General features: G+C 57.0%; 2 protein-coding genes across 9 annotated transcripts in view; one reads left to right on the forward strand and one right to left on the reverse strand.

Annotated features, from left to right (window-relative positions):
- Positions 1-50: 50 nt before the first annotated feature.
- The window catches only part of LOC102728317 (myotubularin-related protein 9-like), a 39,398-nt gene continuing 27,976 nt past the window's right edge, over positions 51-11,472 (reverse strand). For 2 of the 8 annotated variants that reach the window (XM_081817972.1, XM_081817971.1), the window contains 10 exons: positions 5,993-6,392; positions 5,707-5,815; positions 5,342-5,467; positions 5,054-5,227; positions 4,341-4,567; positions 2,720-2,881; positions 2,404-2,545; positions 2,101-2,321; positions 445-596; positions 51-363 (listed from right to left, as the gene is read on the reverse strand). In XM_081817972.1, coding sequence (XP_081674098.1) covers positions 233-363; positions 445-596; positions 2,101-2,321; positions 2,404-2,545; positions 2,720-2,881; positions 4,341-4,567; positions 5,054-5,227; positions 5,342-5,467; positions 5,707-5,815; positions 5,993-6,177 — 1,629 coding nt within the window. In that variant the 5' untranslated portion in view covers positions 6,178-6,392 and the 3' untranslated portion in view covers positions 51-232. Of the gene's footprint in view, positions 364-444; positions 747-2,100; positions 2,322-2,403; positions 2,546-2,719; positions 2,882-4,340; positions 4,568-5,053; positions 5,228-5,341; positions 5,468-5,706; positions 5,816-5,992; positions 6,598-11,472 lie in introns of those variants that run through there. The other 6 variants (XM_006734161.3, XM_081817969.1, XM_081817970.1 and 3 more) reach the window with 6 other exon arrangements.
- On the forward strand, positions 8,492-10,077 carry FAM167B (family with sequence similarity 167 member B). Its single transcript, XM_006734162.3, has 2 exons — positions 8,492-8,960; positions 9,598-10,077. The coding sequence occupies exons 1-2, from the start codon at positions 8,700-8,702 to the stop codon at positions 9,832-9,834; spliced, it is 498 nt and encodes a 165-aa protein (XP_006734225.2). The 5' UTR covers positions 8,492-8,699; the 3' UTR covers positions 9,835-10,077.

Genomic DNA, 11,472 nt, shown 5'->3' on the forward strand with positions numbered 1-11,472 from the left:
TTGTGGGGACTGTGTCATCCTTTTCCCTTCTCAGTGACACCCCAGCGAGCTGATACCAGTCATGGAGATCTTTATTAGTTAGACCTCCCTACACCACAGACACTTCAAACCTGGAGCTTCAGTATGTTTTGGACTAGGCTGGGTTGCAGGCGCCCTCATCCAAGGTCCAAAGGTGCTGAGGGACCTGGAGGGGTCTCCGGAACATCTCAACCACTATCCAAGGAGCCAGCACTTAAAGTTGGGGCTCAGAGGCTGAAACTGTTGGCTCACAGCCCTCGGTCTTCTTATCTGTCACTATTTGCCACACCTTCTCCCAGGCTACCTCTGAAGATTCAGGCGGGCGGATCCAGCGCAGAAACAGGCCTGAGGAGGAAGAGGAGGACAGATAAGGAAGCTGAGCAGAGGGGCTAGCTCCCCAGGGAAGGAGGTGGGGTAGGGCGTCACCTTGCCATAGTCGCAGGGTCTGGAGCTCCACAGAAGGCCAGATGGCCAAGGGATTGGGGACGTAGAGCGGGTTCCGGAGTTTCCGTTGCTCTTTTGGCTGGTTGAGCCCAGACCACAAGGAGTGAGTTCGAGTCCTCACTTCACACAGGCATCTGTAGGCAGTGAGTTTCCAGACTCAAGCTATGCCTTCTGGGATTCTGGACTGGGAACCCTGGTTAGGTGGGTGACAGCCACCCTGGGGGCAGGGATAATCTCTCCTTTTTCCTGCAAATGTTCTTGCCAGTCAGATCCTGTACTGAACACTGGAATAAAGTAGAACAAGACAAAGTCCTAGTTGTTCAGGAGTTCCATTTAGCTCTGCCTGGAAGCGTCAGGGAAGGTTACTGAGAATGTGCCACTTGGGCTGGTTCTGTCCGCAGAAGTTCACCAGGTGTGCAAAAGCATGGAAGTACTTAGGAGGGGAGACTACAGGGCCAAGAGCAAGAAAATGGGAGAGGGCCCAAGTGAGTGTTGGTGGGTTTTTGTCTTTTTCTCTTAAAAAGAGAGGAAAAGCACGAGCAGGGGGTGGGGGGCAGAGGGAGAGAGAGAATCAAGCAGGCTCCACATCCAGTGCGGAGCCCATTGTGGAGGCCGACACGGGGCTCGATCTCATGACCCCGAGATCATGACCTGAACGGAAATCGAGTCGGACGCTTAACCAACTGAGCCACCCAGGCGCCCCTGTTGGGTGAGTTTTTTAAACTGGTGACAGCTAGAAGAGTGAGGCGGCTGTTCCCACAGCCCACATGGAAAGAAGAGTCTGGACTGGGGTCGGTAGGAGGGGCCTTTGCCAGGAAAGGAAAAGGTAAGAAAGTTTTAGGAGAAAGACTGTATATGAAGGACCGGGGAGAGGGAGATACATCGAGATAAGAGTTTCTAACCGGGATGACCCAGTAGTGGAGTCAGTGAAAACAACATTGGGGCGGGGGGTTGTTGAGCAACAAAAGCGAGAAGAGGAGTGAACCCTCCCCTCATGTCAGACTGATGAGAGAAAGATGGCTTTGGGGGGCTTGGGAGCATAGGCAACAGGCGAACCAGATGGTAAGAACAGCCACTGCTGGGGTGCCCACGTGCCAGGCTCTGTGCCAAGCACTTCGCATGCTTTAACCCAGCTAATCCACACGCAGCCCCGGCCCCCAGACATGCCGGCTGCTACTAGAAGCCTCCTTGCTACTAACAGGAAACAGGTTTCCTATGATCACCAGCAAGGTGAGTGATGGAGCCGGAAGTTAAGCCCAAACAGTTTGACTCCGTTTTCAACCTCTACTCCTTTGCTTCACTAGAATCAACCCTGCAAAGTGGTAGAGAGCCTCAGAAATGACTTATTTGGCAGCAACTTCCCCCTTCAGTCTTTGTTTTTAAGCTAGGCTCTTGGCTCTGAACAGAGTGGGTAGGTCTGAAGGACTGGCCGTGGACCAATTCAAATCTGGGTTTGCAGAAGTTAAGGGGAAGGGTGAGATTTGGAGGCAGGGGAGGAGAAAACACTGGAGTTTTCCCCAAAGAGAAACTCATCCAAAAGGGACAGATGTCTTCTAGGGACCTCGGTGCTGATGCAGCAGGTATCTGACCCTGGCCTGTGCCTGGCCCCTGACCCGCCTTGACACCCCCTTCGCTCACCTCTCCTTTTCGCTGCTGCAGAGGAAGGTGCCAAAAGGGGAGGCATAGGCGTGCTCAAACAGGGCCAGCAGCAGCCCCTCCCCAAACTCCAGCGACAGCGGGAACTGGCGGCCCAGCTGCCACACGCAGTCCAGGAAGAGGAGAAAGGTGGGTGCCTCGTGCTTGGGGCGGGCATGGGAGAAGGCCGAGTGGGCACAGCGCAGCTGGAAGGGGTGGCCGGCCTGGGGAGGGGGCAGAGCGATGGGCACAAGGAAGCAGGGTCTCTGGATGGAGGGGCAGGGCTGGGGCTGAGCAGCCACTTACCTGGATCCACTCCCGCTCCACCAGTTCCTGGAATCCAGCTATGGTCCGGCTCGAGGGGTCCAGGATGAGCTGGGCCAGCGAAGTCACCAGCAGGGTGCTGTCCATGCCTTCAGCCCCATGCACCAGGACGCAGGCCCCTTCCCTGTGGGCCAGGGCTGTTAACAGTGGCCAGGCCTTCCCAGCCTGGGGTGGGCGGGCCAGGAACCAAATGGGCCCATTTCTAGGCTGTCCGTGCTTACTGAGACATGGCTGTGTGCCCAGGGGTTGAGGGCCCTGCCCATCCGTCCTGTTCTTTGCCTCCTGGCAGGGGGCTTACCTCCCCACGCCCTGGGCTGCTAGGCAGGCGGTGCTGAGTGCCTCCTTCACATGCGCCAGCCAGTGGCAGGCCTCCAGATGACTGAGCCAGCGGTCCATGCTCTGCTCCAGGTCTCCACAGGCCTCCACCAGGCGCACGAAACTCTCCTGTAGGGGCCATCCCCTGCACAAGCAGGAATCCGGTCACCCCATCTCCACCCAAGCTCTGGTGAGCATAGCCTGGGAACAAGCGCTCCAGACCAATGAGGCAGACAAAGAACCCTCAGAGGAACCCATCTGACAAGAGGGACACAGGACCATTTGGGGGGCCCACCTAATCTGATGGAAATGGTTCAGTATCTTGGAGGATTCCCCAATCTGATGGAGGAGACCCCAGACCCCTTGGGGGAGACCTAGTCTGTTGGGGGGTACCTGGGGGGGGTCACACAGCCCTCCTGGGAAACAATGCCCTGGGAAACCCCCAATTTGATGGAAGCATCCCAGTGCCCTTGAAGTAGCCCAGTCTGATGGAAGCAACACGGTACTCCCTGGGGCGCCCCAGTCTGACAAGAGAAACACAACATTCTTAGGATTCTGGTACCTGCTCCTGCTTCCCAGGAACTGCCCTGCTCAAGATCACCAATGTGACCTCCTGCGAGAAAATCTCATGGAGACTTTTCCAGCCCTGTGTAAAAGCCTTCAGTGGCTGCCCCCTGCCTTTAGGATGAAGTCTAAACTCATAATCATGACATTCAAGACCTTTGCTCTGGTCCCTGTCATCCCTTTAGCCCCATCTCTCTCTGTGTCTAGCCCACAGTCTACACGTCCACCATTCTGAAGTGCTTGCAGCTCCCCAAACAGGACAAGTGACCAGAAGCTCTGCCCCTGTGCACCTGCCATTCCTTCCACCTGGAATGTTCTGCTCTCTGGCCAACTCCTCTTCCAGGTGCCAGCTAACACCTCCAGTTCTCAGGGAAACTTTCTTTGCACTCCCTACACACAGGAGAGGGGCACCTGCTCTGTGCTGCCGCTCATCACACTGAACCCTAACTGCCCACGTACTGCTGATCTCCCAACCCCGTCTGGGCTGGCCACCATCCCAGCCTCTGTGCTCAATCAGCACAGGTTGAATAAAGGAATAAACAGTTTTGTATTCTGGACAGGGGAGCAGTCCACTCTCCATAAAGCACAAAAACTCCCTGAGGACCTGCTCCTGGTACTACCACCACCTGGATAGATACAGCTGCGCAGGTAGAGCCCTCAGGGGAGGGCTGGGACCAATGGGGAGAGAGGTGTGTGTGTATGTGCATGTATGTGCGTGTGTGTGTGCGTGTGTGTGTGTGTGTGTGGTGAGGTTGTTCGTGGAAGACAAATTCCAGTCTAATGTAAAGAGAGGCTTTTTCTTTCCAGGCAGGGTTGGGGGTACCTAGAGAGAAATGAGCTCTGTGGGGGGGGGTGCAAGTGGGGATGCTCACCGGATAGGATGGCTACTCAGAAATGCCTAACAGTCAGTCCCCAAGGTTCCTGGAAGACACCCCCTACTCCTACTACACCCCCCACCCCCCCACCCCTCGCCACACACACTCGTATCCCCGAAGAGTCCGGTGGGAGAGCGCCCAGAAGAGGACAGAAAGACCTCTCACTTCTCCAGGGGCCGGTGCAGCCGTTTCCAGCCCGGGTAGGCGGCTTTGGCCTCGGTGCCGCCGCCAGTCACGCGGGCCTGTTTGGCGGCCTGAGCCGAGCGCGTGTCCAAGACGAAGCCCCGGGCCCCAGGGCGAGCCCCCGCCAGCACAGCTCGCAGCAGCTCCTCGTCCTCAGCGCAGCGCCTTTTCTGGGGACCAGTCAGGGGCTGGCTGGAACGGAGCAGCACCTGCGGACGGGGACTCCACTCCGGAAGCCATAGCCACCCAGCCCCGGCCCGGGGACGTCGCTCGGGGAGCCCCTAGGGAGCGTCTACACACTAGGGCGGGTCTAGAGCCTGGCAGGGGCGGGCTGGAGCGCAGGGAACCTAGCCGCGGAACTTACAAGGCGCAGGGCCCGGGCTTGGGTGGGGTGTAGCCGGAGGGGAAAGGAACCCGAAGAGTAGACCTTGGGCGGGTCCAGGGTTGACGAAGACCGGGCTAGGCTCCAGGGACCCGAACGGCCGGGGACCCGTCCCAGATTGGCAAGACTCCGTCTTGGGACAGAGGGGCGGGGTCAGAGTCCGGGGAGGGCGGAGGGAACGGAGGGGGCGGGGCCAGAAAGGGCAGGAGCCTGGGAGGCCCGCGCGCCGCGAATTGGCCGGGCCAGTGCAGAAAAGGGCCAAGAAGGGCCGCAGTTGTTCCTAGTGGCGGAGTCTGGGGACGGGCGGGCTCACGGTTCCGCTGGGAGCGTGGTGGTAGCTGAGCACAGGGAAGCGGCCTCCCTGGCGGAAGCGGGCGCAGCGCGCCAGGGCATCGTCGTCTACCGCGCGAGGCACGATCACGGCGCGGGGGTAACTGGGGCACAAGCTGAAGTCCCCGTTCACCTCGCTCAGCCGCCACGCGTTGGTCTGCGGCGCAGGGAGAGGCGAAGGCCAGGTTAGGGCACTCAGTGCGCGCCCGGTCCTCACGCCCCTTCCAGGCCCGGCGCTCGCGCAACCGCGGGCCCCCACGACCGCACCCACCTCGCGAGCTACTCGCTTGTAGTAGCGTTCGGGTGGGTGGAAGTGCCAGGCGTCGCCCAATCTCAAGCCCTTGGGACGGTAGAAGAACGGAAAGGAAGTGATGACCGATTCCAAGGACGACAGCGCCTGGGGAAGGAAGTCGGGGGATCTGGGCAAAGTCGAAATCTTCTCACCCGCGCGCTCCCGGCCCCTGCGCTCCGCAGCTCCCTCCTCTGCAAGTACTCTAGACCACCCTGCATCCCTTGCCATTAGCTGTGTCCCAGGATAACACTGGATGCTGAGTCTCCCTGCGCAATAGCCCCTGTTTACTCCCGTCGTTACGAAATGGGGGTAGCTTAAGGGCCTCGGGAGCACCGCTGGCGTACCTCGATGGAACGGGCGATGTCCAGCGTGGCTTCCACGCCCTCTATGTCCAGCTGCAACACTCGCAGGTCCTTACAGCGCAACGTGATGGTGCCGGAGTCACCCGAGACCCTGGGGATGGACGGGCTTAGGCTTAGTATCCCCCGCCCCCCACCAGGGGGGGAGAAACGAGTTTATTCGGATTGGACGCAGTGCAAGGGGGCACCAGTGCCAACCGCGCTTGCCCTTCCCCCTCCTCCGCGGAGCCGCAAGCTCCGCAACTACGGGGACGCCCCCGCCACGTCTCACCGCTTCTCGATGGAGTCTACCCTACGCAACAGCAGCAGCCACAGGTCTGAAGTCGCCTGGGGCCCCGGCGACAGCAGCAGGTGGTGGCCGGTGACGCATAGCGTGCCACGCAGTGGGGGCGCCTCCGGACCCCGCAGGAGCTTGGCTTGGGCCCGGCCGGTACGGATCAGCTCCGAAAACTCCATTCCGTCTGTGGTGGGCCTGGGGCCCAGCAGGACAGACTCCCGGAGCGTCAGGCGGGGCGAGCGCGGGCTCCGAAAGGGACAGGAACTGGCTGGGCAGCTGGCGACGCCGACAGGACAGCTGTTAAGGAGGCCCCTTGGAGGAAGGGATCGAACAGTTTCACAGGAATTTCCCGCTCCTGCTGCCAGCACCTCTGAGCGAGGACGCCGGCCAGAACCTGTGAAGGAAATCTCAATTTCATCTATCTGTGACATGGGGAGAATAATCTTGCTTAAAGCCCTTCACCTCGTGCCTTGTTCTCAGGTGGCACTCAACATTTTTGTTTTTTTTTTTTTTTTAACCTAGGAGCTGGCACTCTCACTGGCTTAAAAAAGAAAAATTACCGTCTCTTCTTTTGTACCCTGGTGGAAGGGGTGGAAAGGGTGGGTGCGAAACTGGGAACTGTCTGCTTCCTTCCCCTACATCTGAGGCTGGGTGGGGGAAATCCCTTAGTCCACCTTAAATGGAAGCAGCTGTGTAGCTGGTGCCCCTCCCCCACCACAGCTGGAAGTCCCTGCCTGAGGGCGCCCTCTACGGGGGGCCACTCCTGGCTTAGTCCTGCCCTCTCCTCTCACTATCACTCCATCCTTCAACCAAATATGAATTGCCCATACACCGAGCTGGCCCCTGTATGGGGACCCAAAGATGACTGAGGAAGGTTCTGTTCATTGGGATTTTCCGATTGGCAAGAGACACACCCAAGCTGGTAAACTACAAGAGGTGAAAGGATTTACTGGAGGACCCATCCATCCATCTATCCATCCAACCAATTATTCTTTCATTTCTTTTTTTTTTTTAATTCTTTCATTTCTTAAACACTGATGCCTACACTGTGTTAAGTGCTGATTACTAAGAAGAATAAGACAGACACCTGCCTTCAAAGGGCCTTTTGGTCCACCAGGTTCCAGGTTTGTGTGGGTGTGCGTGTGTGCAAAACCCTTCTTTTAAAAAACACACGCACAAAAAGAAAAGAAATCATAGGTGGACACCCATAATATAAACATAAAATCGGAATGATCTGTGAAAGGAACCAGACATAAAAGAGTATGAATTGTAAAATTCCAGACCAGCTGGGATGGGAATTCATTAGAAATGCAAATTATCAGCCCCACCCCCACCACCACGTGTCTCCTTAAACACGTTTTCTAGGAGATTTCCATGCACACTAAAGTTTGAGAACCAGGGGCACCTGGGTGGCTCAGTTGGTTAAGCGTCTGTCTTCTCTCTTCGGCTCAGATCATGATCCTGGGATTGAGCCCTGCTCAGCAGGGAGACTGCTTCTCTCCCTCTGCCTCTTCCCAGCTTGTGCACGTGCTCTCTGTCTCTCTCTCTCTCTCTCAAATAAATAAAATCTTAAAATTCCAAAACACATTTAAAAAAAAATAAAGTTTGAGAACCATTAGGAAGTACACAAAAAGGCAAACTAATGGTAGCTGTCAGAGATTGGGAGAGTAGTGACAGGCCAGGGGCATTCCTGGATGCCGGTAATGCTCAGTTGTTCCATCTGGGTGCTGGGTACACAAGTGGGTTTAGTTTGGGAGAATTCAGCAAGGCTTGTCATTACTTACGATGTGTGAAGTTTTCTGTGTGTCTGGTATTTTTCTTTCTTTTTTTTTTTTTTTTAAGATTTTATTTATTTATTTGACAGAGAGAGACACAGCGAGAGAGGGAACACAAGCAGGGGGAGTGGGAGAGGGAGAAGCAGGCTTCCCGCGGAGCAGGGAGCCCGATGCGATGCGGGGCTCGATCCCAGGACCCTGGGATCATGACCTGAGCCGAAGGCAGACGCTTAACGACTGAGCCACCCAGGCGCCCCTGGTATTTTTCAATACAAAGTTTAAAAAAGGGAACAGCTCTGGTTGAAGCCCTGGGAGGGGCAGGGAGAGGGAGGGTCTAGGAGCCCATCTACGGCTCTGCCCTTATCCCATACATAGTCCTTGAGGGATTTCCAAGGGAACCTAAAGGTCCTTAGAGTACAGCTTGAAATTATTGATCTGTCCCAACAGAGAGTCCGTGACATGTCCAAATGTCATGAGGACAGAGGGCAGCTCATCAGCCTTCTATCCATTCCCCACCCCCCTTAACTTGGGTCTTGGGAAGAAGGCCAAGACTCTAGTGTGGATGATGCTTTTCTCATCCTGGAGCAACTTCCTTTCTGGGAACAGGGTGTCTCCTTTTGGGCAAAGACAATAAAATTCATCCAAGGGGCCGGAGGAGCAGGGCTCCTCCTGCCCTCATCCGGATGGCATCACGTGGCTCCGGGTTAGCAGGCCAGGAAAATCCCAGGCCTTGCACACTCGGCCTCCCATACCTCTCTATTCACCCACCCTGACACACTCGGCCTCCCTGACTCGCCTTGAACATTCACCATCACACACTCCCTGGCACAGTTCTGTCACCCTCGGCTCCTGCCGTCACCCCCCAGCCATACTGCCAGCCTTTCCCAGAGCTGCAGCCTTGCCCCGTCACTCACCCCAAACCCACCATGTCCCTGGGGCCACTGGAATTCCAGGCAGTGGGTGAAGAAAATGAAGAGGATGAGGAGGAAGAGAGCCTGGACTCTGTGAAGGCCCTGACCGCCAAGCTGCAGCTGCAGACGCGGCGGCCCTCGTATCTGGAGTGGACAGCCCGCGTCCAGAGCCAGGCGTGGCGCAGGGCCCAAACCAGACCTGGGCTGGGGGACCCCGGGACCCTCTGCGGCTTCGACTCAATGGACTCTGCCCTTGAGTGGCTCCGCCGGGAGCTGGTGAGTCGGGTGGGGTGGGCAGTCATCCTTAGGACCCGAGAACCAACCGTGGGTGTGGGGAGGGGATGAGGATGGACCTCACCTCCAGCAACTGCCCTACTCCTGTGGCTTTGTCCTGGGGCTAAGGAGCCGTGAATGGACCTGTCCAGTGATTTATTCAGGGAGACTTGCTGAAGCAGGATTCCAGCCAACCTACCTACTACCGACTACTCCTGTGGCTCTGGGGACAGAGCCCTGCCCTTCGGGGCCACCAGTCATAGATGGGGAAGGCATGGCCTCCCCTACTCTGGGAATTGCTATAGCGCAAAGGTGCAGTGCAGGACAAAATGAGGCACTGACCACACTGTAGGCAGAACCTGCGGAGGCCAGCATTACTCAGGTGGCTCTTAACCCAGTACGTGCAAACAAAAGGATGTCTAGCCTCTAAATTGGAGACTGCAGTTTAGTTGACCTGTATTTGTGTAACAGTCGCTCCTTAGTTTTAGAGCAAGATCTGAGCAATGCGGAGGGATCAAGCTGGGGCGAGAGGGGGTGGGGAGGGCCCAGGCGGTGCAAAGACCCAGGTGTTGACAGAAGGGAAGACTGGCGCGAGCGGCTGCGGACCAGTGCGCAGTCTCACGCCCCCTCTCGGCCGCAGCGGGAGATGCAGGCTCAGGACCGGCAGCTGGCGGGGCAGTTGCTTCGGCTGCGGGCCCAGCTGCACCGGCTGAAGGTGGACCAAGCCTGTCACCTGCACCAAGAGCTGCTGGACGAGGCGGAGCTGGAGCTGGAGCTGGAGCTGGAGCCGGGGGCCGGCCTCGCCTTGGCGCCGCCGCTGCGGCACCTCGGCCTCACGCGCATGAACATCAGTGCCCGGCGCTTCACCCTCTGCTGAGGGGCACCTGCGTGCCTCCTGAGACCCGCTGGGAAGGAGGAAGGGAGGGGTGCCTCAAAGGCGCCAGCACCTGGCAAGGGGTGGTGGGAGGGTTGGGGGGTCACTCAGTTCTCTGGGAGTATAAAGCCCCAGCATCCTGTCAGCCCTGCTGCCCTAGCTTGAGGAGGGGATGTTGGAGGAAGGGGAGAAGCTCACAGACCGCCCCCCGCCCCAACTCTTCAATAAAGGCCCTCTCTGCTTCCATCAAGGTCTCTGCAGTCATTTATTCAGGCCCAAGGTCGCTGTGTGTTTATCTGTAGCTGGGGCCAGGGATTCCACTGCCTGGGTTGGGGTGGAGATGAACAGATGGATCCCCGTCTCTCCCTCAGCTCCAGCGCTGTCTCCCCCTCTTATCAAGTTCAGAACTGGGCAAGAACCTGAAATCCTAAATCACCCCTATGACAGGTGACAGGTCAAGGGGCAGCTGAAGAATGCGGGACCTGGTAGACCTGAGTTCCAAGCCAGCTCCACTGTGCATTTCTTTTCTTTTTTCAAAATATTTTATTTGTTTGAGAGAGAGAGAGAGAGAAAAAGAGAAAGCCCGAGTAGGGAGAGGGACAGAGGGAGAAGCAGACTCCCTCTGAGCAGCAAGCTGGATGTGGGGCTCGATCCCAGGACCTTGAGATCAGGACCTGAGCTGAAGGCAGACAGGTTCACTGAGCCAGCCAGGCGCCCCTCCACCACGCATTTCCATCAGACCTTGAGGAGGTCCCTGCAGCTGTTTGTTTACCTCTCAGCTGGAAACGCTACTATGCTACTTCTACTGCACAAGTAGTTGGGGATGTCTTCAGTGAGACAATGCTTAATAACACTCAAAACCGGGGCGCCTGCGTGGCTCAGTCGGTTAAGCGTCTGCCTTCAACTCAGGTCATGATCTCAGGGGCCTGGGATCGAGCCCCGCATCGGGCTCCCTGCTCACTGGGGAGTCTGCTTCTCCCTCTGCCCCTGCTGCTCCCCCTGCTTATGCTCTCTCTCTCTCTCTCTAACAAATAAATAAATAAAATATTAAGGGGCACCTGGGTGGCTCAAATGGTTGAGAGTCTGCCTTCAGCTCAGGTCATGATCCCGGGGTCCTGGGATCGAGCCCCGCATCGGGCTCCCTGCTCCGCGGGAAGCCTGCTTCTCCCTCTGCGTCTCCCCCTGCTTGTGCTCTCTCTGTCTCTCTCTAATGAATGAATGGAATCGTTTAAAAAAAAAAAAAGAATAAATAAAAATAAAAAAATCTTAAAAACAAACCAACACTCGAAACCCACAAACTGTCTCTTGCTTATCCTTGCTCTCACCCCTGGTAGTAGTACTGCTGTGCGGAGGCCCGGAGACGGGCCGGGCAGGGCTCTGGGTCACTCTGTGGGTTTTTTAACATTGCGTCTCCTCAGCCTTTGTTTCTGTAGTACCCACTTTGTCTGACTTTCCAGCTCAGGCTTCCTCTTCCTCCCCCCATTTCCTGTCTCCCCCTTCCCTCTGTAGCTGAGGTGCACAGAACATCAGCTTCCACCTCACAAACCCCAACAATGCTCTGTGGGCTCCCCTCCCCCAGCCTGCTCACTTAGTGTAGGCTCCCGCGGTGGTGACTGTGACACATCTATACTTTCCTGGGGC

The sequence above is a fragment of the Leptonychotes weddellii genome, chromosome 4 (assembly GCF_054177405.1).
Source record: "Leptonychotes weddellii isolate Sample4059 chromosome 4, ASM5417740v2, whole genome shotgun sequence".
NCBI classification, from domain to species: Eukaryota; Metazoa; Chordata; class Mammalia; order Carnivora; family Phocidae; genus Leptonychotes; species Leptonychotes weddellii.